Genomic DNA, 25,453 nt, shown 5'->3' with positions numbered 1-25,453 from the left:
TCTCAGTTCAGAATGGTATTTACAGGGAGTAAAGGAAAAGCTAATCCATGCATGAGACAAACAAGCAGCAAGAAAATTAGTTTTAAGATGTTATTCATCAGAGGTGCAAAATCAACAGTTGAACCTTGAATGGGTGAAATATGGGCGACTGTGGGTCAGTGGTTAGCAGGTCAGTCTTTCAATCAGGTGGTTCGCAGATCAATCCCCACCCTAGTCGATGTGTCCTTGAGCAAGACACTTAACCCTGAATTGCTCCCCGTAGCTGTGTCTACAGTGTATGAATGTAACACGATTGTAAGTCGCTTTGGATAAAAGCGTCAGCTAAATGTAATGAATGAAACACACAAAACTCAAAGGACCAAACACTAAATCTAATCATAAATCATACATCTCTGATTAACATCGACCCCAAGAAGAGAAGCTGTTACCCTGGTAACAACTAATGGAGATCCAAATAAACAATTGGCTCTATAAACACCTGGGTGCGACAACGGTTGAGAAGCTGGTAAATGTTAAAAGTGCATGACACAGGCCTCGGATAGCTTCTTCATAGGAGGTTTTAAGTTTTCATCAATGAATTTCTCTCTTTCTTTTTTTTGGTAATCGGGCGTTTCAAACTGAAATTTGAGGTATGGCACATTTCAACCAAATGTGATCTTCGCTCCGCATTGAGCCGTTTACCTCCGACTGTGGATGTGGAGTCATAAACGGCTGCAGGCTGAACTGCGGAAGGCCCCGAGGCCCGTTGTTCATTTGCCTGGCAACTCAGAAGATTGTAAAAGATCAATCTTTGCCTTCAGAGCCATTTGATTAGCACTGCCGACGCCCTCCAAGCCTATAAAGATTTATCTGCTGTAAATTAGTGCACCACTCCTTCTCCTTCATAAAAAGCAAATCCTCGTGTTCATTCTCAGATTTCAGATCAGCTGTAGGTAGGGACATGGTTTCCCCCAGATTAGGGACACACAAAGATCCCATCTGTCACTTTATGCATTATTGCATTTCCCTTCCCCCAGCAGTCACTTTTGCATCATACAAGATCATCCGTCCTATTCATCAAGAATGTCATCATATTACTGTTTGCTCTCGACAAAACAAACACAATTCTCTTTGGGGGCTGAACAGGTGGCTGCAGCTTGTGCCTACAAACTCAGTGGGTCTCCTGTAATATCACGCATCTATTTCCTGTTCAGTCGCACTTCCCTCCAGAATGTAATTGTCAAGAAATGATAAGATGGGGGGGAGTGTGATGGAGCAAGTCTGAGGTTAGAGTATTCTGGGCGAAAATGTGATTTCTCTTAAATGGTAGGATCCTGCTGAGTGACATTTAGCCCACGTGTGCTCGGTTCGGGGGGGGGGGGGCTGGGATGTCGCAAAGCTATTATTCTGGCCAGAGAAAGGTTTTCTATTAATGGAAGCACAGAGCTGCATTCTGGCACTATTCAGTTTGCACTCCTTGCCCCCCCCCCCAATCCCCAATCCCAGTCACAGGTTGGACAGAGTCGTGGATGTTGTCGCCAATTGTTTAGCATTGTTTAACTTTATTTGTTCTAAGGATTCAGATACAGTCTTTACATGCCTCAGTCAGGATAAGTAAGGTTACTTAGAAATGCCATCATCTGGCATGCGAGTGGTACTAAACATGTCTGTTAGAAATTGTATGCTCTTTAAAAGTACTTGTTTAGAAGTCTGTGTTCTAGGAATACAATAACCATATTGATGGGACCTTCTTCTAATATAGATTACATTAAAATAGATGTACAGGGGGAAGAAATTCATGATTTAATTGTTCTGCCCCTGTGTTTCTTGTTGTTCCCATTTACACCCATTTGTCTTTTTACTCTACGGTTCCTATTGTGCTTTGGGTGATGTAAACAGGAAGTATACTGTTGCCATTGAGTTAGCTGTGAGCTACACCTGAGTCCTCTGCACCATGGAAGGTGATGCTACATTAGCTACGCACAGTTCCTGTTTGCATTGTAACCACGAATGTACAAAGAACAAAAACAAGCAAGATCATTTTGATCCTGAAGGAAAAGGTCTAAACATCATGGTTTACGAGCCTGAACCTAAAGCACTTCATCAATATGATCTCCAAGCAGATTTATGGGTGGGTATCCTCAACTGACATGAGAGGAACTGCTATCACTGTCAGTATAAAGATGACTCATTTTCATTTTCATTTGAGTGAGTTGTGACTTTGAGAAGAAGCAATTGGCCGGGTGTGTGGTGTGAGTTGTTGGGGGTACAGTGGGACACAACAAGGAGTATTTTTTTTATTCAGCAATGTTCAAAAGGTCTCTTCCGAGTCACCTCTAGGTCGTCATTACAAGCTGCCAAAGTGCGGCACGATTCAGAGCTGTCTAGAATTACCGGGGTCAAAACGTGGAGGAAGTTCTATCGGATGACAGGGCGAAGGAGTCGGCCGCTGACTTGACCGCCGTCTGGATTTGATGTCGTCGGGGGAGCGAGGGGCTCTGAACGTAATTATAGTTGGGCCAGAAGAGCACTTTCATCAGGCGGATAAACTCGCCTCCTCTTCTGAGGGGCTCTTCGAGCTGCGGCAATTGTGCCACTACATGGAAAAGCTTTTTGACTGATGAGAGTGAAAAGAGAGAGAGAGAGAGAGAGAGAGAGAGAGGGCGAGAAAGAGAGAGTAAACACTTCAGTGGGGACTTGCTGTCTTCTCCGCAGCAGCAGGACATGTCCAACGTGCCACTTGGAAGTGATGGAAGCACTTGTCCTGTACTCGGCTCAGGATTCGGGCTTGCTGCTTTTATTACCGCGCGTTTTTTCCACGGCTGAGGTGAACAAGACGATGGAGCATTTACCGAGCGTGCCCTTTCCTCGACGTTGACTCTTGGGCTTGAGAGAGAGAGGTCGGCGTTGTTGTGCGTTACAGATATTCTACCGACACGCCTGTGGCCTTGCGACAAAGACAGAAGGCTGTCCGGGCCACCTGTGGGCTCTGGTGCCAGCGGGGATCGTGTGTTACTTTCACGGCGCCCAGTGCAACAGAGTGAACAACGTGGGAGCGTCGCTCGGCTCTCCGCCCGCCTCTAAGTCTGTCGCTATTTTCGGGTGACAGCAGCTGCCAGTCCTGTTTTGTCAGGGCCTTGCCGAAAGGAAACAATGCCATGTGAGGCTAAAGTTATTGAGTTGCTTTTGTTGTCCCCGGTCAAAACGGAGAACATCTTATTAAGTCTTTTCTGTTCCCTAATTGAGCCTGACACATTTTTGTATCTTAAAACGGGAAAGAATGGGACGTGTCGGTGCACGAACACGGAGAAAACTTAAAATAAAAGCTTTAAGGATTCTATTGTCAAAATGTTTGTAACCTTAAAGACTCGGTTACACACAAAATGAATGAATAAGAAGAGATCTTTTGCAGTTTTTAAATAAAAAAGGACCTTTGACCATTTTAAATGAGCTGGTCTGACTGACGACATTGGGCACAGTCATCCATGTCGCCCTCAGGGTGAATCCTCAGGACTTTGGTGAGCCATTAAAGGTTCATCTTAAACCGTCGACCATGTCAAAATTAGATATTCTTTTTAATACTTTGGACCATAAACCTGTAATACTAGTGACATTGATGCCAATTAGAAAACGTTAGCATGCTAACATACTAAACTAAGACGGTAAGTATTATAACGCACCACTGTGCCGAAGTACAGCCTCACAAAGTTGTTTTGTTTTTCAGACCTTGGTGCAAAATCAGCAGCATTTGCATTTTCTTCCAATATTTCCCTTCATTTAGTATGAAGCTGTAGAGGTCCTTGTTTATTGTGGCGGTCAGTGTTATTTCACTGCAGTAAATGTGCCCTTTGCCTACTGATAATTGGTTTAAACCAATCTGCTCTTTCCAAGAAAGTTAGAAATCTTAAAAGATCTTAGCTAAATTCATACATGTTAATTATACTGAAGAATGTAGTGGTGGTGAGATACGCCTTTACTAATTTGGAACTTCTCTATGTTTGGCGGAAACATTTCCAGCAGGATCTCATTTGGCACAAACAATGGTGAGTATAATTAGTTTTGTGGACCCGCATCATATTCAGAGAGCAGAGAAAACGGTGGAGCAGTATTATAATAAGATATCCTCAACTGTCTCAAATTGGCTCACCAGATTTCATTAGCTATACAATGACCTGGCAACCGCTGCTGTATTAGGACTCACATCGTCTTCAAAACTCAGCAAATTCGTAGGCAGATATAAAGGAGGCGTAAATGAAGTAGCTCTTAATTTTTGCAGCTGGCACTTTGATAACATGTGTATATGGAGGTTAATGGATGTTGCAAACTGGTCACAAGGCAGGTTCCAACTTTGAAAGTTTACTTTAAGTTAACCCCTCGTTCTGAGTGCCTAATTGAAACCACCATTGTGTCGGATTACAGAATACAAATCCAATCTTATGCAATAATATCTGACATTCTCCACCTGCTGCTGAGCTCCCCCCCCCCCCCCATTCCTTAAAAATCACCTGCAGCTGCTACAGTTACAGTATGTCCAGCTTCCCAGATACAGAACATAATTTACATTTTCACACATGATGGGAATTTCCATTTCCATTGTTAGTGCAGGGCGGAGTTTCTCTGTTAGAATCCCTCCTGCCACAGACGTGAGTCATCATCACTTGTGCTCCCATCAAACACCGATAGACATCACAGAATTTATATATATTTTATTGTTTTCAGTCAGTTTAACTTATTCGTCAGCTTCTTTCTCTTTTTTTCAAGACTTTGAGACAAGTGAGATACAACCTCATATGAGACGGACAGCGAGAGGCTGGAGGGAGACACATCCATCCTAAGCTCTTTACGCCTCACTGTAAACTGGTTGGGCTGCTTCCAGGATGGCTTAAATCCTGGCTTAGCCACTGTGGGATTTGAGGTTTTGACTGGGTATTTTGATAGCTGAATAATAGTGCAAATTGTACATTTAAGTCTCTTCGTCATAACAGAGGAGAACATGCTGCTTTGGTATAATTAAAGATTAATCCTGTCACACAAAAGATATTTAAAAAGGAAAACTGGATCCCAAATAGACTTCTAAATCAAGCATGAGAGAGAAAGACGTTCCTGCAGGCTTGACCCACAAATGTTTCAATAGCAGCGTTGTTGTCACAGCTCAGATCAGAGAGGATGTCGTCAGCGCTCGTAGATCAGATTGCTCACTGTATACAGTGACCGATGCCAAACAAACACAGTTTCGGGTTTCAGGCCACTGATAGTTACAGTACAACCTATAGCTGCCAACAGTTTAAAGGACGATCCCCGTTCTCAGTGTTTAACCTTCATTATTTTAAATATCTGTACAATCTGACTAATGATTCAAAGCCAAATATAAAGGCTGTCTTCCAGCTTGTAATATATGTGTTTATATTCTGTGACGTGATCATCGTTTTAAGTCGATGGACTTATGTAGAATATAAGTGTCCTGTTTGGAGGCGCAGGATATTGGAATAGGGGAATACACATTTAAACCAAGGTTGACCACTTCACCTGTTGTCTTTAATGTCTTTTTATGTTCATCCTGTCATTTGTATTTTAAATATGTATGTACGACGAGAGCATACCTGTAACCGGAGTCAAATTCAATAAAGCTGATTCTGATTCTGATTCTGAAATTGTGTCTGAAATTTAACGTCTGCTAAAAGCAGGTTAAACCTGCGGCACTGTTTTCTCACACTAAGGGGGACGGGGGGCTTTCCTTGCCAGGTCCATGACAGTCAGTAACTGAAAGAAACGGGTTGCTATCATAATAGTTTAGAATATGAAAACTCATAAGTTTAACAGGAAAGAGAATGGCAGCCAACACAAATATCATTTTCCATTCAGCACTGCAACACAAAGGTTGTTTTTCACACATTTGTACTCCTCTGTTTCCTTCAGTGGCCTTTAATGGCTCACAACAGCTCCACTCCACTGTGATATGACGAAAGCAGCCTGTAATACTGATGTGTGATGGTGTTGGTTTGGATTGGAGTATAATTTGCCCCCCACTTTGTCTTGAAGACCAAACCACTTGCATCATCTAAATGTTGGAAGGACTTTTTGAAAAGAAAAATAAGATTCAACAGCTGGTTCCTCAGTTTAATTTATAAAAGTCCAATGGGCTCACTGTTTTTGCCCCCTTTCATGCTCCTGGGTTAGATATGTTGTCAGTGAGTGTGGGAAGAAATGTTTGAACAAGAGTCTCCAAACATACTTGGTGAGCCAAGCATTTGTACAATAATTGGGTCAGCGACATGGATTATTCGTCCAAACAGAAAAAAGGGCTTTTCACAATGTTGTATAAACAGTTTAAAATAAAAATCAAATCTGATGATGCACTCACAAACCTCTGAACCGATTCCCCAGTCTGTCAGTTCTTTCCTTCACTTTTGGATTACCAGTAGAAACCAGCAGAAGCCTGTTACTCCAGTTCACTGAGCAGCACTCATTAGAGATGGGTGTGTTGATGTTGGGTAAAGGAGTGGATCAAGAAGTGAGTGTTTATAGAGGCCCTGCAGGCACTTCCATCCTCTGGTGTACACTGCTGTTAGCCGACAACAACAGTCCTTTTCCTACGTGGCGCCCTGCATTAAAAGAATATGGCTGACTTTGTTTTTCATGAATGAAAATAATACATAGGATTTAATTTTCCTGGTTTCTCACAATTGCAGTCATGTTGGACACATGCAGAGAAAGTATTTATTTATATTAAGTCGTAAATATGTGGCGCATACTGTAATTTGGACAGCAGCTGTTCGTGAACGTTTGTAACGGTGTTAATAATTATAATGTCATCAACATAAACTCTCTGACAAAGAGTGTTGGAGAATAAGATAAGGCTTACAGCAACAAGTAACGTATGGAAATAAAGAACCAGAAGTGTCATTTTTACCTGGCTTAAATTGACTTTACATGTTGGAACTGAAGAGTATTTGAATTTAAATGTTTATATGGTCTCAAACTGACACCATTCACAAAGTGTGGGATAATGTGTTTGGGAAAGAGAAAGAAATAGACACAGATGTTGTGTCTCAAAGCCCTAGACATTTGTACTTTCCACACTGGCTTCGTCCCTCGTGTGCAACGTCGGTCTCTCCTGCTGACGTCTGCGAAGGCGTCTTTTAGCTTCCTTATTCTTGGTCCCTCTGCTGCTGAATGCAGTTGTGTTGCTAAGCTTTGCAGCAGGAATGGAAACGTCTAATGAGCTATTAAACTGCTGTATCAGGGACTTTCTTCTATTGCCTCCTACAAGTATTGTTTATATCAACTGTATACACCGGGGGCTGTATAATAGGTGAGTGCACATTCAAAATCTAATATAAAAACTAGGCTGAAGTTGTAGCCCACAGATAACTCACTGACCGTATGGCTACATTGTACGTCCAGTTAGATCCCCAAAGATCTGTAGTTTATCTTCACAACACAAACCTCCCAGCAGCCATTTATTGAACCATCATGGAATCAATTAAAATGAGGGCAAAATGCATGACAAGAAGAGACATGAGACAATCCTCGCCTGAAACATGTCGGCATCGGTTGTTTGATAAATCACCACAGTAAGAAAGCTTCATCATTTATACAGGAGACAATCATTTGCATCCCGTCGTGAATATTTAACCCTATTTGAAACAGTTTGTGTGTCTTTGTCATACCGAGACGAGCAGTACATTTGTTTTTGACTGACAAACAGCCCATTTTGTTTCACAGGTGTAAGATCTTCAATGATTATGTCGGTCTTGGTCTTTAAGATCTTAGGACCACGTTTGATATAAGAGTTCCCACTTTAACATGGCAACCTTTTTGATTTAATGTGTTTTTGTTTAGTACATTCATGCATAAATCAAATCGGAGGATTGTTGTGGCATGGGTGTAGGTCAGGAGCTTTTATTAGTAAAGGTCTCTTAAATGTCAGACAATACATTTATTTTCCAATGTTTGTTAAATTCTGATGTTGGTTCCCCTTTAGAGGAGGATGCATTGGGAGCGAGGATGTTATTACTGAATGGCAGGTCTATCCCTTTGAAAGGGCCGTAACGTTGGTAGTGATCCCTAATGATGAGGAAGCAGCTGCATGCTGCTCCACAGGAAGCCCGCTAGACAAAGAAATAATCTGCTCTTATTGACGAGATAAGAGAGAAATCCCTTAAACCCTCCGGTTTTTCTCTTAAGTGTGAAAGTCGCTGGCACAAAAGAAGAGCATTGATGAAGCCGTGAAGTACAGGATACTGTACTGTCTGTGCAGCGTACTAACCCTGGGGAATATTCTGCCTGATGCGGCGTAAGCCGGAGTATTACATTCAATCTGTCTGCGAGGGTTTCCATTCAGCAAAAAGGGGAATCGTTCAGTTGAGTGGAATTAAATCAAGTTCACGTTTTTAAAATGACTATTCTATTCGTGTTGTATGTTGTACTCTAATACCTCCCCATGTGCCATGCACTCGGTGTACAATTCAGCAGTTTGCTCCTTCAAAACCAGAATCATCCACTTTATTTTGTTTTCTTCAGTATCAAAGTGATCCAGTGATAATTGTCTGTACATATCAATGGGTATATTGCAAACAGGAACTGTTAATGATTAATTTGGCACATTTTGAATGGTACCAATTGGCCAAAAATTCAAGAAATACCAGGCTAAAAAACTAAAAACGGATACAAGATGTAGCCCACAGCTAGCTTACTGAAGCTATGGCAACATTCCTGTTTCCATCCCAAAAGCCTCTAATTATGCAAACAGTGGTTGAGTTCCAAACCTTATGGCATGATTATCATCCAAATTGAAGGTAAGGCCAATTATATTTATTGGAGTGAGAAAATTCATCACTGTGAACTTTGTTCACGTTGGACAGTTATTATTTACTGAAGCTCAGAGTATTCCATCGAAATGGGCGTCACACATTTGATCTGTTTATCAGATATCATAAACCTCTGTGCAGTGTTTTGCTATCGTGAGGGAGGATTTAACAACTCTGGAAATGTATCGCAGCGATTGTGATTTTATTATTTTATTTCTCCTAGCCAACAGTTAGACAGGTGGCAGGTAGACAGTAGAAATACAGCCTTCACACGATACTTTAAACTTCCAGACGTGTTCTTGCAAGCATTTGATAGGCCCACACAATGATTATGTAATATGTTCTCTGGCAAATTGGGTTTTCTTTTTCCTCTTCCCCTTTTATCTTTAAAAAAATATCTTTTCTCTGTCCTCTTTAGGCAGAAGTTTCCAGTGAGGTTTGACCTTTGACCCCACTCAGCGTCTCTGATGGGTGTGGTTAGAGGTGACATAGATCCTGGAGTACACTTCATTGCACATCAGAACAGAAATGTGAGAAGAAGCTTTTCCGAAGGTGTAAAGATACTTTAAGTAATGTTAGACTTGTTGGGTTTAATGCAAGAGACAATCGTCCTCTGGGGTTTCTTTGTGGTTTGTTCCTTGAAGGAAAGCCGACCAACAGATTTGTTCATTTCTATTCTTTATTTTTCTCTGGTAGCATTCGGTTTTAATAGACATTAATGCCCTACTGTAAAAGTGTTCTGAGGAAACATAAACTCCTTTTAATTTATGGTTTATGGACTGTGCCAAAATAATAATTAGAAACGGCACATGAGCCAGTAATGGCGTAAAACCTAGAAAAAAAGAGACATTCAGCAGTTTTGGCACTAAAGATGGTAGTTGGTGCTAAAAATGATAAAAGTTAAGAAAATGAAACGATAACTTAATGTTTTTATTTTCTTTGGCCCCCTGCCACACCTGGAGGTTTTATGGGCTGTCTATCCTCCTGCAGTTATGAGCCACCCACTCTGTGGTTCATCATGGTCACTCAGCTACTGATCACTCATGTCCTTAATAAACCTGAGGATGAATAAATATCTCTGTCAGAGTCATACACTTTGCCGACTGGCACATTGAACTAGTCCGGCTCTGTCTTTCAGTTTTGCCAGTCGTGCGTCACTCGATTGATAAAACGGCTCGGGCATGATCAGAATGGCACACGATGAGCTACTTTCTTACCACACACGTCTGGGGATTATTTAATATTTATCATCCTTCTGCTGCTGTCGTCAGTGACTGCAGACCATTATGCAATCTGATTGTTATCTTATCTGATGAGTAATGTGACACTTTCTGCCAAGATGACATTAAGTATTTCATTAAGATCTGATGCATTTATTATATCTCAATGTATGAATCTTCCTTCTCTGATAAAGCCAATAAAGCGGGGCTTCATTTCCCCCCTCGTTCTATTCTCAAAGTGTAAATGTAATCCTCGTAAGGAATATTAGCTTAGATCAGAGTTGCATGTTACTCGTGAAAAAGTAATAGTCGTCAAAAATACAGCATACATTTTTTTTATTTTCAGTGCACACCACTTAATTGGCATTCACACTGAACACTTTAAACATGAGGAGCAATGTGACGCTTTACCCTCGAGTGTGATCCCAATAACTGTGAAAATGTTATGTTTTTTTATTATTGCAAAAGGTGTCTTGCCATTGCTAGGACACACATCACACATCAAACACATGCTGGATTATACTAAGATCATGCTTCAGAAGGGTGCCAGGCTTCAGGAGAACCATCCAAGACTCCATTAGTATGTTAGATGCATGTTAGATGGATGGATGATGATAGATGGATATATATTTATTCATCCCCAGGGGGCAAATGTGGTTGTAGCAGCAGCAAGCAAGGTTACAGAGTAAACATAAAATATGAATATTAAGTATGAAACAATGCACAATATATACAATACAATCGCAGAGCAGGACATATTACATTTAAGATAAATTAAATAATAATAATGTTGTGTTTTTGCCTGTCGCCACAAGCACATCCAGACTTCCCCAGTGAGCGCATGTCTGAGCTGAACAGGGACGCAGTTGTCTCTTAAAAGGCCCAATCTGTCATTTTCTTAACCATCTAATTGCCACATAGTTTATATTTTCATGTATAATGAGACCATTTTGGCAGATTTATCAAAATGTTTGGTTTGTTCGCAGATAATAATTTAAATTGTCGGCCTGTTTTTGCAGCTGCGTTCACAAACGAGACCTAAGTTGTAACACAACATGTTAGCTTTTAAGACGTTGACGATCTTTAAGATTGTGGAGTTCAAAATAGCCACAAGGTTGATACACAAAAAGGGCCTTTCGGTAATTGTTAACCTATCAGCAAAGACTAATAATTCTGATTGACAATCATCGACTGAAATCTCGCAATATAATCAGGATTATTATTTGAGGCATGATTGTGGAGCCCTAATTCAGCCCTGCGTGTACTCTTAAGTGCCCTAAATAGACACTTGAGAACCCCAAAGCATCAAAAGGTCACTCTGATGTGAGTGGTCATCATCCTTTATGATGCTTCAGAGCTGAAGTTGCATCATACAGCACAGATATCCCGTCAGCTGCAAAGGAGTTCAACAATAATGACCAACAGTAAATGTTTTAAATGTACATTCAGAGTCTGTTTATCAGTCCATCACGTGTATGGCTCTGGTCGTAAACATGATCATTTGCTGTTATCACCCTGGCGAAGGATAAACTACAGCAGGTCTGTAATCAAAGTCTAGTTATTGAGGACAGTCGTGATGACCAAGGTGTCTCTCACAAGGCCACACATTCACTGCTGCTCTAAACCACACTTGTTGATTTGTATCTTTGCAGGGTGATTCACAGTCAATAATATAAAGAATGAATAATTACAGTATTGAGTCGTGTGTACACTTTTTCTAAGGCTGTCAGGGAGGGCAAACTGTCTAGAAATTCTCAATAATTCAAATGAACAAATACTTTTTCATGCCAGAGAAAATGTCTCCATTGATTGAACATTCTGATCACTCTGCCACTCAAAACTATAGTTTTCAGGTTCTGGAAAAGAAAGCTGATGAATGGAAATCCACTTATGTAGCAATTCATATCACAGTGTGTAATTGCACTATTCAGCTTAAGGATGGGTCATTGATTTTTATTTCCCCCCCCTCTATTGTTCTGTTCTGTATTTTTGTGTTATTATGCCCAAGATGCATTATTAATCGATATGGCATTTGAGGACAGAAAAATAGACTGGCTGGCAAGAAGATCGTCAGGTCATTTTATTTTGGAAAGCAGCACCGTGTTCCTGAGAGAAGCTGCCGGGGGTCAGACGGGGTCGCACGTGAGGAACACCAGGCGTATGCTCCTATGCACATTTAAGTTGCACACGGTTAAAACCAGAGTTGCATGAAGTGAATGTGAAGGTGGGGAAACTGAGGCTTCAACCAAATAACGCCGGACAGTTGACTGCACACACAAATCTCTGGCATCCCACCAACGAGAGCTTTGATCCCACAGCGACCGCAGGCTTTTAATGGAATATAGAACAACCTGGCACCTGGTTGTTCTGAATCCTGTTTTTTTAGATACTGTAGCAGCTCACGGAGTAGCACGGCCTCCCACTGCAGGATGTGTAAAGCGTGTTCCTACCGTACCTAAATCTCAGTGAGCTGATACACAGTAATATTAACTGCCCTTATAATACACAATGAGCTAAAAGCCACCCATCGTTCATTTGCACCTAACAACCATTGTCTGCTTCTCCAATTGCAAAAGAGTAAATATTTTATTCCAAAATATCAGTGAGGGCGTCACCACCTTGGACTTTGAGCTTGCTCCCCACAGCAAAAGAGATTTTATTTTTTTCTTCTTCTGCCCAAGCAAAGTTCCCGTTTCTTTGGCAGGTTATTCACGCTGGTCGATGGTGAGTCACACTCCAGGAAGAGTGGAGGAGCTTGAGTGGGTTCTCTGATGTTTGTAGGTTGACTTCTGAATGCTTGAGACCTGCTGGTGCGCTCTGCAGGGCTGTGACATACTGTGCATCATCAACGGGGATGATTGCTGGTGTTCTAATCTGTTGTGAAAGTGGACTGAAACTAATGTTTCTCACACGCATAGGATTAAGATTTTTTGTTTCTGGTATAGCTAAACATTTCAAACCCTTCATAGTTGAACGTGGAGATTTTTATAATAATTTATTGCATTTATTTCCATTTTTTTTCAGCCAACCTCATTTCCCCAATGTGATTTTTGTGCCGATTGTGTTCTGTACTAGTTTTGTTTTACTCCTAGACCTAGAGTCAAGACTTGGACTCCTTAAAAGCTTATTTTGAGATTCAAAAGCAAACCCAATCAAGTTAATTTAATTTAAGTATACTGAATTGGCCTCAAAGGGTTTAACAATCTGTAGTACAGTTCTCCCCTCAGCTCCGTCCCAATATTTTACCTAAAAAACAAATGCCTTATAGTCTTTCATATATATATATATATATATATATATATATATATATATATATATATATATATATATATATATATATATATATATATATATATATATATTAAACATTGAATTTGCATCTGGAAATTGACTTGATCTGGATTTCTTTTTTTTAATTATAAAACAAATCGCTGACTACATATTTATTTTCACTAAGTAGTTTCTGAAAAGCGGTTTCCTTCCTGGCAGCGAATGCTAATTATTTTATTTGATAAAATAATTTAAATATTTTCTTGTATCTTGTGATTTCCTTCTATGTTCCATCTTGTTCTTGGCCACAGCATTAAACATTAAATAAAGAGTAGTACAAGATGTTTGTTGGCCAAAAAATAAATGCAGATTGGACTGTGTATGTCTTGGCAGCTCTCTCCATCATGCAGTGGTCGGCCCTCTCTGAGTCTGAGTTCTCTGTGCCTCCTTGCAGCTGGAAGCGTCTCCTGATACAGATGTGATGCATCATTATCCGCTGACTGAGATGAATGATGAAAGCTGGCACCGTCTGCTGCCACCTCATTGACAAACCCAGTCATGATTGCCCCCTCTTTGTTGCAGCCTGTGTGTTATTTACTGCCATTGCTGAATCTCCCTCAGCCGTTGGCATTAGCATTTCTAAGGTTGCACCAACATTGTTTCCAGTTTCTAAACTGGGACGGTCAGAGGCATAAAGAGATGTCCTGGCTTTCAAAGAGGAAGGTTCAATTAAATATGCATGCGGGTGCTTTTTGTCACTATAGAGCCATCAGTGGTTGCAGGTTGACAATACAATTTCACATCATGGAAATGAATTAGTCTGAGCTCATTCATTATGGATGCCCATTGGTTTCTTGTTCAAGACGGCCATTGTGTCATTTCTAAACGGATGACAGCCAGGTAGGGTCGCAGATAGCCTGGCACTGCATTTCAAAATGTAAAACATTTGTTCTGCTGTCTGTCAGAAACCTTTCTGGTCGTATCTCAGTCTCTCTGGGTTGAGCATTAGCACTGACTTTTACAACGGAAAATGAGGATACTTATGCTGCGATAGTATTAATAAGGTGTTTTGCTCTTTGACTTGTAAAGTAGGGCTGGGCGATATCGCCAAATCATCATCTATCCAGACATCAATATTTCTTCATATATTGAGAGCAAGATATAGCACATTTTGTGTTAATTAAATAAATAGTCCTGAATTAACCACATAGTTGTGCATACTGCTGTGTGAATTAAATGATTACTGAACTTAAGTTCAAGAGGATCTGATTGTCTGTGAAATTTTAGTTGGTATGTGCTTGCTATTATCAATTTAGACGATGTAATTGTGTTTCACGCTATCCACATCTTTTTTTTTTTTTATATATGATTTCTTCACAATACGATTCCATAGAAAGACAATTAATTATCATTGAATTATTGTCCAACCCTGTTCTAAATATTAATAAATGATGTACGGCAAACACTATTTTTAAAGAATTTCAAATCTGCTACATTACAACGTGTAAATTGTACCAACTCATGATCTGCGTTGCATTTGAGTTGCTTTGTTGCCTACTCTGCAATATGTATGCTCTAATTGGGTAACGATTCTGATAATCTTCCACTTTCTTTTCCGGTTCCACAAACACAACATGACAGCAGTCACTTTTTAATTGTATTGTGTGAGACACCGTTTGACCTCTAAATAGCTAAATATACTGATTGTATTATATAATATCGTTATACTGATATTACTATTTGTATTCACAGTTTACTCTGATTTCCTGTGGTATTCGCCTAAGTTTCACCTAAGCCATCTCAGTTTCGGAGCTGTCGCCTGACAACTCTTGCTTTGTTTGCTAACACCTCTGGATCTCATGTTTATTACCCTGCAACCTGCCTCCCAGTCCGCTCTGAACGTCTCTCCACCCACTCCAGGCGGCCATTTATTCAGCAGCTTTCCCCCCTGCAGAAAGACGAAGTGACCGAGTAAAAGCAATGCCCTGGTTTTTATTATTACCAGTCTGTGAAAGCTGAAGCCATTTCTGTCACCTCGCCCACTCTTCCGCTGCCTATTTACATGATGAGCCGAGCTCTCGCATGTTTATTTACACTGTCGGATATACAGTAACTGATTTGTGACACTGCTGTTCCAAACTGTGACTCTCTCTCTCTCTTTGGTTTATATAACACAATTATTACAGGCTGACGAGATGCATCAAGGTCTGTCAATGCTCATTTATAGGCATTAAACATTCGCTCACCATCTTGAACACACATTTCTGTAATTTCAAGGTGTGGAGCGAATGTCTCATGCCTGTTAATGCATTTGCTCCTCTGTTCACTTTAAGTTTGGTTGTGGAATAGTTTATGCTTCTTCTAAAATATATTGTAGAACAAAAGATCTAGAGCTGCATCTGACAATCTTATTATATTCATCACTGATTTATCAGCTGGTTATTTTGTCAAGTAATTGATTGTTCATTTAGTCTTTAAAATGTTTAAAAAAAAATTATAAATCTCAGAACTTGCTGTTTAAATCTCAGCACATGAAACCAAAATTATTTTAATTGCAAGATAGAAAAGTGTGGCAGGTTTGTTATTTTTGGGTGAACTGGCCCTTTAACCAAATAACTATTGGAGATCTAAGTCAATTAAAAATGTCTACTTTTTAAAATCAACTTGTATACAGTTGGTTTGCTTCCCATTTCCTACTGGCAGTCATTGTAGTCTTTTTTTAACCATGACGTCATATTTTGTCAAGTAATTATTGATGATTGATTTAGTCTGTAAAATGTAAAAAGAATAGTGAAAAATGTCCGTCTAAATCTCCCAATGACTGAGTTGACGTATTCACATGGTTTGTTTTGGTCAATCGATTTATAATGATAGCATGGAGTTTTTGCTTAATAAACAAAGAAATAATTAGTAAAATACCAACAAGATTTTTTGACTAATTGTTGCCGCTCCAAAAATACATCTGTACATTTTATGAATGAATTTTGAATTTAATTTGCTAATATTTTTATTTTATATCTCACTGATCCATTTATTTTTCTGGTTTCATGAATATTGCACTTTAACAAAAGTATTTTCATCATCACACAATGCAAACATCACTTATATATTAGTTAATAGACATTAGAAATGATATTTTCAGGTTGGATGCATACAGCTGGTGTCCTCCTTCATACATTTCCTCTACAAGAGTGCAAAGTATCTGAACATTTATGATCTATGTTTTCGTTCTGAACTAGTTTTTGTGTTCAAGTATGTTTTGGATGAATAACTATAACAACTGCTCCTTTGTCTCATTTTCCCCAGGTGGTGCTCGTATTTGCTCTCAGCATTGGAGCCCTTGTTATATACTTCATAGATTCTTCTGAGTAAGTATTCATTCATTTTTTTCAACATACTTCCCTATTAATGCTACTCTGGTTTATTGGTCCCTGTTTAACTTGTTCCACTGCACAATATTTGAGAGATTAAGAAACTGCAAAGTGGCCTTGAGCCGGTTTCAATGTGTTCGGTCCTGATGTCCCTTAAAGCTTACAGTAGCTTTATTACAATTTAAATTGTCAGTTTTGCGTCAGAGGAATGTAGAAATGTTGCAATTGTGCTCTACGTGTGATGGTCTTTGTTTACGTGTTATGGAAAGATTTATGATTTGGATTAACCTCAGAGACTTCAGTCATTAACTGGTTCCTACCCTCTCGTAAATTCTCATATAATGCATACGGTGTAGTTTTAGCCTTAATAACACTGAGTGCTTAGTGCCCTGGATGGTATCTGAGAGCACACACACACAGACGCTTAATCTCTATATTAAAAGGATCAAACTCCCAAATAGGCAGGAAGGACCCAAGTTCCTGTTCAAAACCAATCACCGTCACTCATCGAACTGGAGGAAGTGGGAAAGCCTTTTCGGCTCCATGTGTACGGTACAGTGTACCGTTACTGCATCCTGGTGGTGTTTGGACAGGATGTGCCATTAAGAGGTGGAGCAAAATAAACCAGGATAAAAGCTTTTATCAAGCCCCAGAGGGAGTCTCCGCTGCATAATCTGGCTCATGCTCCTGGAGGCGGGCGTTCAGGTTATTTGTTATTTCATAAGACTCTACACAGCTGAGGGCTTGGCTTGCAGCTTGTGAGCATGATCTCATTTCATTAACTGGACAGGCTCAGGTAGAGTTACACCCTCCCCAATGCCATCTGTGGCCCCCTGTTCTCAGAACTTGCTTGTAGAGGCGCCTAACGCCTTTTGCACCTGATTAAGGATGACCTACGACCTCTGTCTTTAACCTTTTCACGCATAAGAAAGGCCCTTGTTATAAATACACAATGAGGTATGATGCTGCGGCACCTGCTCAATGACTTATATTCATATTCATCTACAAAGCTCTTTGTCCCAGTTTTCATTAAGTCATGTCCATGTCTTTCTATTATTCAGTATTTCTTTCACTACCTGTCAAGCCAACAAGGCCGGTACTTAGAGAAAGAGCAGCAAGTCAACTGCCCTCCTGCATGCTTCTAAGGGGTCGCCGACCAGCCCTTCCTGTAATTAGTCCTGTGGGGCTGCTGAGGCTATCCCATGATGGGCAGGCTGACCTGGCTGGAAGCGACACAGAGAGAGAGACGGACGTCAACACAGCAAGACCCACTCAGATTCACAGAGAAGAACTCCAGCTCGGAGCTGCACAGAGAGGAAGGAGACGGTTCACTGCCACAGGGAGTTTCACTTCCTGAAGCTGTAGTCGTGTCTTACTTTGCACCCTACGCTTCCATGTAGGCCGGTGTTCCATCGATGTTAAACGAGAGCTGGGTATCAAACCTCAACACTGAGGGCTGAACAAAGCTGGGGTGGAATACTTTGTCATACTCTAATGAGTATACTCTTATTCTTTTGCCACTAGGGGGCAGAACAACTTCACAACAAGCTGGCAAACCCACGGCCTGGCATATAGTTGTCCTAGAGTATTATCTTTGAGTTCACGACTTCAATTCAATTTATTTTGTATAGCTCAAAATCCCAAATTTGCCTCAGAGGGCTTTTCAATCTGTACAACATATATGACATTATCTGTCCGAGGACCCTTGCATTGGAACAGGAAGAAACTCTCCAAAAAAGAAGGCTTATGACAGCTTGAAAACATCTTTCTGAAAATCGATTCCTGCTGCATTTGGAAACCGTTTGAACTGAAAGAGGACATAAAACTAACTTGAGTTTGTAACTGCAACTGGAGCAATTGTTATTGCACAACTGCTTGTGTCAATAATGCTGATGCGTTTGAAAAAGAAACGTATATTGCTTAAAGTAAGGTATAAGAAAACAAAACATGTATTGTATTCAAACTTGTACGGTATTGAAGATTTTCCAACAATAGCTGGTTGGAGTGATCTACGTGACCTTTCACTCTCAGTGCATTAGCTTCTCTGCAGTGCCATCCCATAACATCAAGGTCTCCTCCTACTGTTTGATCTGAGCCTGGATTGAGGGAGAGAGAGACCAGAGTGACTTTGGGCAGGAAGGGTTTGTGATCCCTAACAGGCTTAGTCCTCTTGCAAAGCAGGTCTTATGAAACTCAATTATTGAACACCGCTATATGGTCCTGCTATGACAGGGATGTGTCATTACAGTGACTGAGAACTATGTATATTAGTAACGTATATTAGGACTATTCTTAGAGATGCCTAAAAGAAGACACCCCCCCCCCCCCCCCCCCCCCCCCCCCCCCCCTCTTTTTTACAATCGAATGTAACAGTTAAGTTAAATGTACCGCTAAATAAATGGAGAAAAACAAACAAAGCAAAAGTGCTGAGGAGCTCCTACGATGCACCAGGAGGAGGAATACATACAACTAGAGTACAATCAAAACATGTTTTATTTGTAAAAGTGACAAGAAGTCATTTTCAGACATTTGCTCTATTTTTTCCTTGGTGTATAGTTTTGCATTGAAGATGCAAAAAGTTGAGAATTATCTTTTATTAAATTTTTTGGTCAGCCCTTAAGATAAATATTAAGGTAAATAGGATTGTTTATGAATACTGCCTCGCAAGAACCTGGGATGAGATGTGACAATAAGCGCGAGGCCGATGAAGACGGATTGAGTTCTCATCACATCACCGACCTGACCATCAACTGAGTGTCACTACTGGGCATCGGTTCAAAAATAATCCCTGAGGTATTTCAATGTTACCTAATTCCAACTCCACAAGGACAACGTTTTATCAAACAGAGTTTGATGGGATTTTTATTTTTTATTTTTTTACATGACAAAAGCAATTTGCTTTAATCCGACCGGTATTAAACAGCACATGGGAGACGGTAGCTGTTGAATGTGTAGTAGACTAACAAAGAGGCTGTAATCCCGTATATTATGGTTTTATAATGTGTGTCGCAGAAATAGATTTTGCTTTTATTATCCTGTTAATCATCTCATTTATCGACCCGGCTGCAACTAATCGTTATTTTCGTTATCAGTTATTCTTTCGTAGATTGATCAAACCATCATTTATACAAGTTGATGTCTTTTTTTGTTCTAAAACCCAAATGATATAAAACCCAAATGAAAAACAGTAAATCATCACATATTAGAAGACGGAACAAAATTGTTGAACATACACGTTCTGGCAAATGACTAATTGATTCATCAACTAATTGTTTCAGCACTAACACAATTAACCACAAAAAATCTTCTGTTTTATTTTGATAAAATTCACTCGACTATTAATTCAAATGGTATATTAATCAAACGTATATTCAACATCACAGCTGTACATTACATTAATTAACTGTCTTTCTCCACGGCATTGTTTTCAATTTTGAATGTGAACCTGTGTTTTCATTTTAGGTGTGAATAATATTTTGAGAAGGATATCGTTTAACTTCCAGCTCATATTTCCTCCAATCCTACTAACCTATTACAGCTACATTCATCTTGTTAATGATTTCTCTTTATTTGAATTCTTAGTGCCAGATACAAGCTTTTTGAGGGTGAGACTTCACTGCATTGCTAGCATTTGTTATGGCTGCCTGATTTCATAAAAGAAGACATGAACCCTGCATGCATTTAACCCTTAAACTACTGCCGTGGCTCTGCATTTCCATCACGTTTGAATTAATTTGTTCCTGAAATGTTTCTGAGATCGGAAATGCGGGCCGTAGAGGAAAAGAGCGGCATTTTCATAATGTGATATGGCACCTGGGATATGACAGATTGTTTTGCAGTTATTTAAGGGTTAATCGGGCATCTCGACAAGTTATTGCTTGAGTGACAATGAATGCATGTCCTTTCTCAACAGAAAAAACATTGGAAAATACCAACTATTGCACTTTTTTCAACACTTAAGTTCCCTCTTCTTTTGGAAATCTTAAAAGTGGAAAAAGGAAAAGAAGAATGCATCTTTTAATTTTTTTATACCATTGATATATATACATACATATATATTATATATATGCATTTTACCAACCCTTTCCTTACTTGACCACCAATACTTGTAAGAGATTAACATACTTCATTTCTCTCCCTCTCTAATAGTCCAATCGAGTCCTGTCAGAACTTCTACAAAGACTTCACGTTGCAGATCGACATGGCGTTCAACGTGTTCTTCTTGCTGTACTTTGGCCTCCGTGTAAGTAAAACGAGTGCATTTCCTTGATTTACACTCTTATCTGTGGACCTGAAAACTGTGAATCTGACCTTTTTAACCCTTCATTCCCATCAGTTCATTGCTGCCAATGACAAGCTGTGGTTCTGGTTGGAGGTGAACTCGGTGGTCGACTTCTTCACGGTTCCTCCAGTGTTTGTGTCCGTGTACCTGAACAGGAGCTGGCTCGGTAAGGATGCTCCCATTGCTCCCATTGCTCCCATTGCCCGACTAGCAGGCCCTGCATTGGAGAGTGGCTTGTTTTGGGTTTGTATTTCCCAGGAGCTTGTGCTGCCACCCAGTGGATTGAACGCGTCTAACAGCTGTTGGCACACACCAGATAATCTCAGTACGTCACTAGACTCACTTTACCCGGGAACACCTTCAATATTTGCCATAAATATTTGATAATTTTGTCATGACATTAACTCTATGGAACATTGCATGATACCATAGTTCATCAAATGAAAAGCATGGCGACTCTGAGTCTTAATGAGCATTACTCGTTAAACTAATGCTGGGTTGCATGACAACACTATCAAATATTGTATGGCTGTCATCTGGTGTGCCATTTAAACTTGCATTTCATGCAATTTGATTCAAATGGAAATGTAATCGGCTCCATGTCCTTTGAGCATGTGTTGTGGGCAGTGGTCATTGTGCTGCAGGTGTCATTCACATGCCCTTCACCTCTCCGGCACTCGATATGACATCATGTTGTGATTGTGAAATACACGAATAGATTAAAAAGACAGGCACTGGGCTTTGTCGGGCCTTGATCGCTACAATAGAAGTCAATCTGCTAAATGTGTGGGACTCATCACTTGGAGAGGCCTGTGAGGAATTACAGGATTAGGGGGGGTAGTAAGGTTTTTTTAGCTTCATAGCTGCTTTCCCTTCTCCGGTCAGCTGAGGAACGAACCCTCCAAGTAGCCGACCCCAGCCTTGACCTTCTGCTTTAGAGTCAGTGTGACAGCTTGATCGGTGTAGCTGCATAACAAGCCTGAGTGCTTTCCCAGTGAGTGACTTTCGGTGTGAGAACTAGCTAGTGCTGCTTGCCGCTGCCATCTAGTGGACATGGGAGAGTATGACAGTATTGCCATGATTTTGTCGTTTTAGAGCAGTCTAGAGTGTCCATATTATTGTTATTATAGTTGTTTCAAACAGTGCTTATATTCAAGCTTGTTTTTATTATTTATTGCATGCCCATTGGCTCTACTTTTGCGCTCTTTAGTGTTTTTATTTATTTTCTCCTTATGCCTCCACTTCTTTTCTACATACGTAGATACCGTGCTGTTGTTTGAAAGGAGAAGATAAAGATCACACATTAATCCCTCTGACCCATGCCGCTCCCCCGTCTCCCCTGCAGAGCATCTGTGAGGTCTGTGTGGAATGAAAGATGCGCTACGAACAAGCCACATGCTGAGAAAAAATATATATAAAGATATAATTCAGAATAGATTGAAACAAGACACCAAACTATACTTCAACTTTTTTTGGTGGATCAGTGTTGTTTTGGGTTCAAAGAGTCGTGAGGAGAATTCAGCTGCTCAGTGAGATGCTGCTAGTTTTGTTTTTGTTCGCTGAAGTTGTCAGAGATATGATGGAGGACGGACCCTAGCCATCACTTATTTTAGAAAATGACATGGCAATATTTTCTCTACATGATTGTTTTGGCTGCATTGCCCCCCTTTTATTACTGTTTGTGTGGGTGTTGCTCTTCTTGTTATCTGCTCTGCCTGTGAGTGCACGCTGTGCAGTTCTTCTACTTTCTGTACGTCACGCAAACCAAAATGCAGCACGTCATGCACACGGTTGGCCAAATACAGTTTTGAATGATTAAAAGAAAGACCATTATTATTCAAATTGACAATGAAGCCTGAAAAAATACACTCACATTTCCCGTGTTTTTTTAGAATGAGTTCCAGTGGAAGTACTTCTGTCGGGCATAATCTCAGTCAATATGGCCGGTGAGCAGTTGGTCGCGGAGGATTAGTGACTGATTTACTGTTTGGTTAAACTGAGGTTAACCAGGCGAGGAGGTCATAACCAGCTCAGCAGCATCTATTTGCAGCTGTCCAACTCCCTCTTCTGATCAAAACTCCCTCTTCTGATCAAAACTCAATCTTCTGATCAAAACTCAATCTTCTGATCAAAACTCCCTCTTCTGATCAAAACTCAATCTTCCCGTCAGAACATTTTGACTCACACACGGAATGTGTTTTGAAATACACACACGGAATGTGTTAATATTCTCTCATCGATGCATGGCAGGCTTGCAGGTGGGGGCATGACACACATTTTAGATGTTGTGTAGAAAATGCCTTCACCCACAATGGTACGTTTTTACTGCAAAATCTCAGGTGCTGGAATTCTGACCTCCTGCAGGTGTGAAATACTCACATTTATCTCTGAGAGTGAAAATAGTCCATTGCAACTCTTCTAAATGTAATGAGGTAAACGGAACATAACTCATCCGGATAAGATGTGCATGTCTTGGGGGGCCACATGTTGCAGCTGTGTAGTAAAACACAGGGAGGCTTTTGTACACTGGAACTAAATGTCCTCTAAGCCAGTGGTTCCTAACTTTAGGGGCACAACCCCCCTCGTAGAGGTCTGTAATTTTCCAAAAAATTTGACTGGAAATAATATTCATTTGATCAAGGGAAAAAAGTGAGAAACAGTTCTAGTTAGTTGCGCAATGCCTCATATTAGTTCAAGTACATATTTATTCATTAGATAATACACCTCCAGGTTGGGAATGTCTGCTCTCGGCTGTGCCAGCAATCCAGTGGAATTACAATACCAATTGAACACAGTCTCAATTTTAACTATATTTAGTACACAATTACACTTTTCCACAAATGAATTAACATTTATAATTTAGTTAGTTATTTTAAATTGTGAAATAAGGCTTTTTCTTTTTCTTTAGTAATACTGAATATGAATCTATTTAATTTGTATACTGCCCATTATTTGGACTGAAATTATTTAGGGCAGATGCTGAAGTGACACATATTTCAAATTGTTCAGATTAAGTGGACTCTGCGGACTTAGATTTCCGTCAGCTGTTGTATTTTTGCTGTTTGCAGGTCCATTTTTCATGCTGCGCATTTAGATTTAACGTCAACTACAATGGCGGTTATTACATCAGCTGTGATTAATTTAGGGATTATTGTTTCCTGCTATAAAGGCGAGACATGCTGTTCTTGTCCAAGATTAGAGAATGGAATTTGGTTTGTCCAGAGCAGTTGCAGGGCTACAGGGATGAGATGTAGGTTACATTGTGAAGCCAGCTGACGGTCACACTCGCTGCCTGGCCTCTTCCTTTCCCTGGATGAATCCTAAAGGAGCTTACACTCTAATATCCTGATGGCAAAAGGGTTTGCTTTAAGCTCGACGAATGCGCCCGATCACAGCGAGGATGCTATGAATGTCTGAGGTGAAATCAAAAAGGCTTCTGTCAAAAAAAAAGAAAAAGAGTTCTTTCTTTTTTTTTTTTTTTTTACGCCAACCTGTTTGGTGGAAATATCATGACAGCACCCGATTCTTTTTTTGTGTTGTTTTTTTGTTCTCTTTTTGGAGGAGGATCATATTCTTTTTCCAAACGATAGCTGGCGAGGTGGATGCAGAATTGTGTTTTTGGATGTGAAGAAAATTGTAGGACTTGATGTTTGTCGACCAAAAACATGATTCCCACGAAGATGTTAGTGTACAGGGCGCCCGATGGAGGCACACACTCTCAGACCATTTCTAACACAAGAAGGCGCAAGAAATCAACCGGGGAGCTCTTCCAGAATGGATACAGGGTCAGGATGGGCCACGGGCATGAGAAAGAGGACCAGGACAGCATCTGCTACAGCCTGGGTTCATGCTTCAATGTAATCTCCTACTGGGGTAAGACCTGCGGGACGTGGGAACGAGGGGAATCTCCACTAAAGCTGAAGGCTGGCGTGTCCAGAGGTCTTTGGGCTCCAGCTGGAGCAGGTTCAGGTTCAGGATTTGCTCTGTATTATGTTCCCCATCTGGCAAACGCTCACTTGAAATGAGAAATGAGCTTTTGGCAAGCCACACCACGGTTCACGTCATTTCATTTTAAAAAAAAAAAGAAGAAAAAAAGTTGTTCTATTTGTCCGGCTGATTGATTGCCCGTAACATCTTTTTGATTTGTGTCATTTAGCATTCACACAAATCTATTCTAAGAAGGGAAATTAAAAGCATTCCGAGATGGATTTTATTAGAATGCTCACTCTTGGCTGATGTGGCTTTTATTTGTTCGCGCAGCATCGGCACTGCGGTGGATTGTACTTTTTTTTTAATGACACATACGCAATAAAAATGTGTTATCTTGCTTTATCAGACGTGTTTTTATGAACATTGGGATTTCGGTGTCCAGACGGCAGTAAACAAGTTATAACGAGGTTGTTATTTAACATATACGCAGCTTGAATGATGCATATGACATATGTATGTATACAGTCGATCAGTAATCATGTCGAGAAGCTCCGGCTGGTGTTGTCAGAGCTGTTTATGTTGCCGTTTGCT

General features: G+C 40.3%; 1 protein-coding gene across 1 annotated transcript in view; it reads left to right on the top strand.

Moving 5' to 3' along the window:
* Window positions 1-25,453, top strand: part of LOC117748667 (calcium-activated potassium channel subunit alpha-1-like) — a 71,775-nt gene that overhangs the window by 12,695 nt on the left and 33,627 nt on the right. The window contains 3 exon segments of the mRNA XM_034558640.1: window positions 16,586-16,647; window positions 20,800-20,893; window positions 20,987-21,098. Of these exon segments, the coding sequence (XP_034414531.1) occupies window positions 16,586-16,647; window positions 20,800-20,893; window positions 20,987-21,098 (268 nt within the window).

This window comes from Cyclopterus lumpus, chromosome 19 (genome assembly GCF_009769545.1).
Source record: "Cyclopterus lumpus isolate fCycLum1 chromosome 19, fCycLum1.pri, whole genome shotgun sequence".
Taxonomy (NCBI): Eukaryota; Metazoa; Chordata; class Actinopteri; order Perciformes; family Cyclopteridae; genus Cyclopterus; species Cyclopterus lumpus.
The sequence above is the reverse complement of the archived record's forward strand: the minus strand, read 5'-3'. Positions and strand labels throughout refer to the sequence as shown.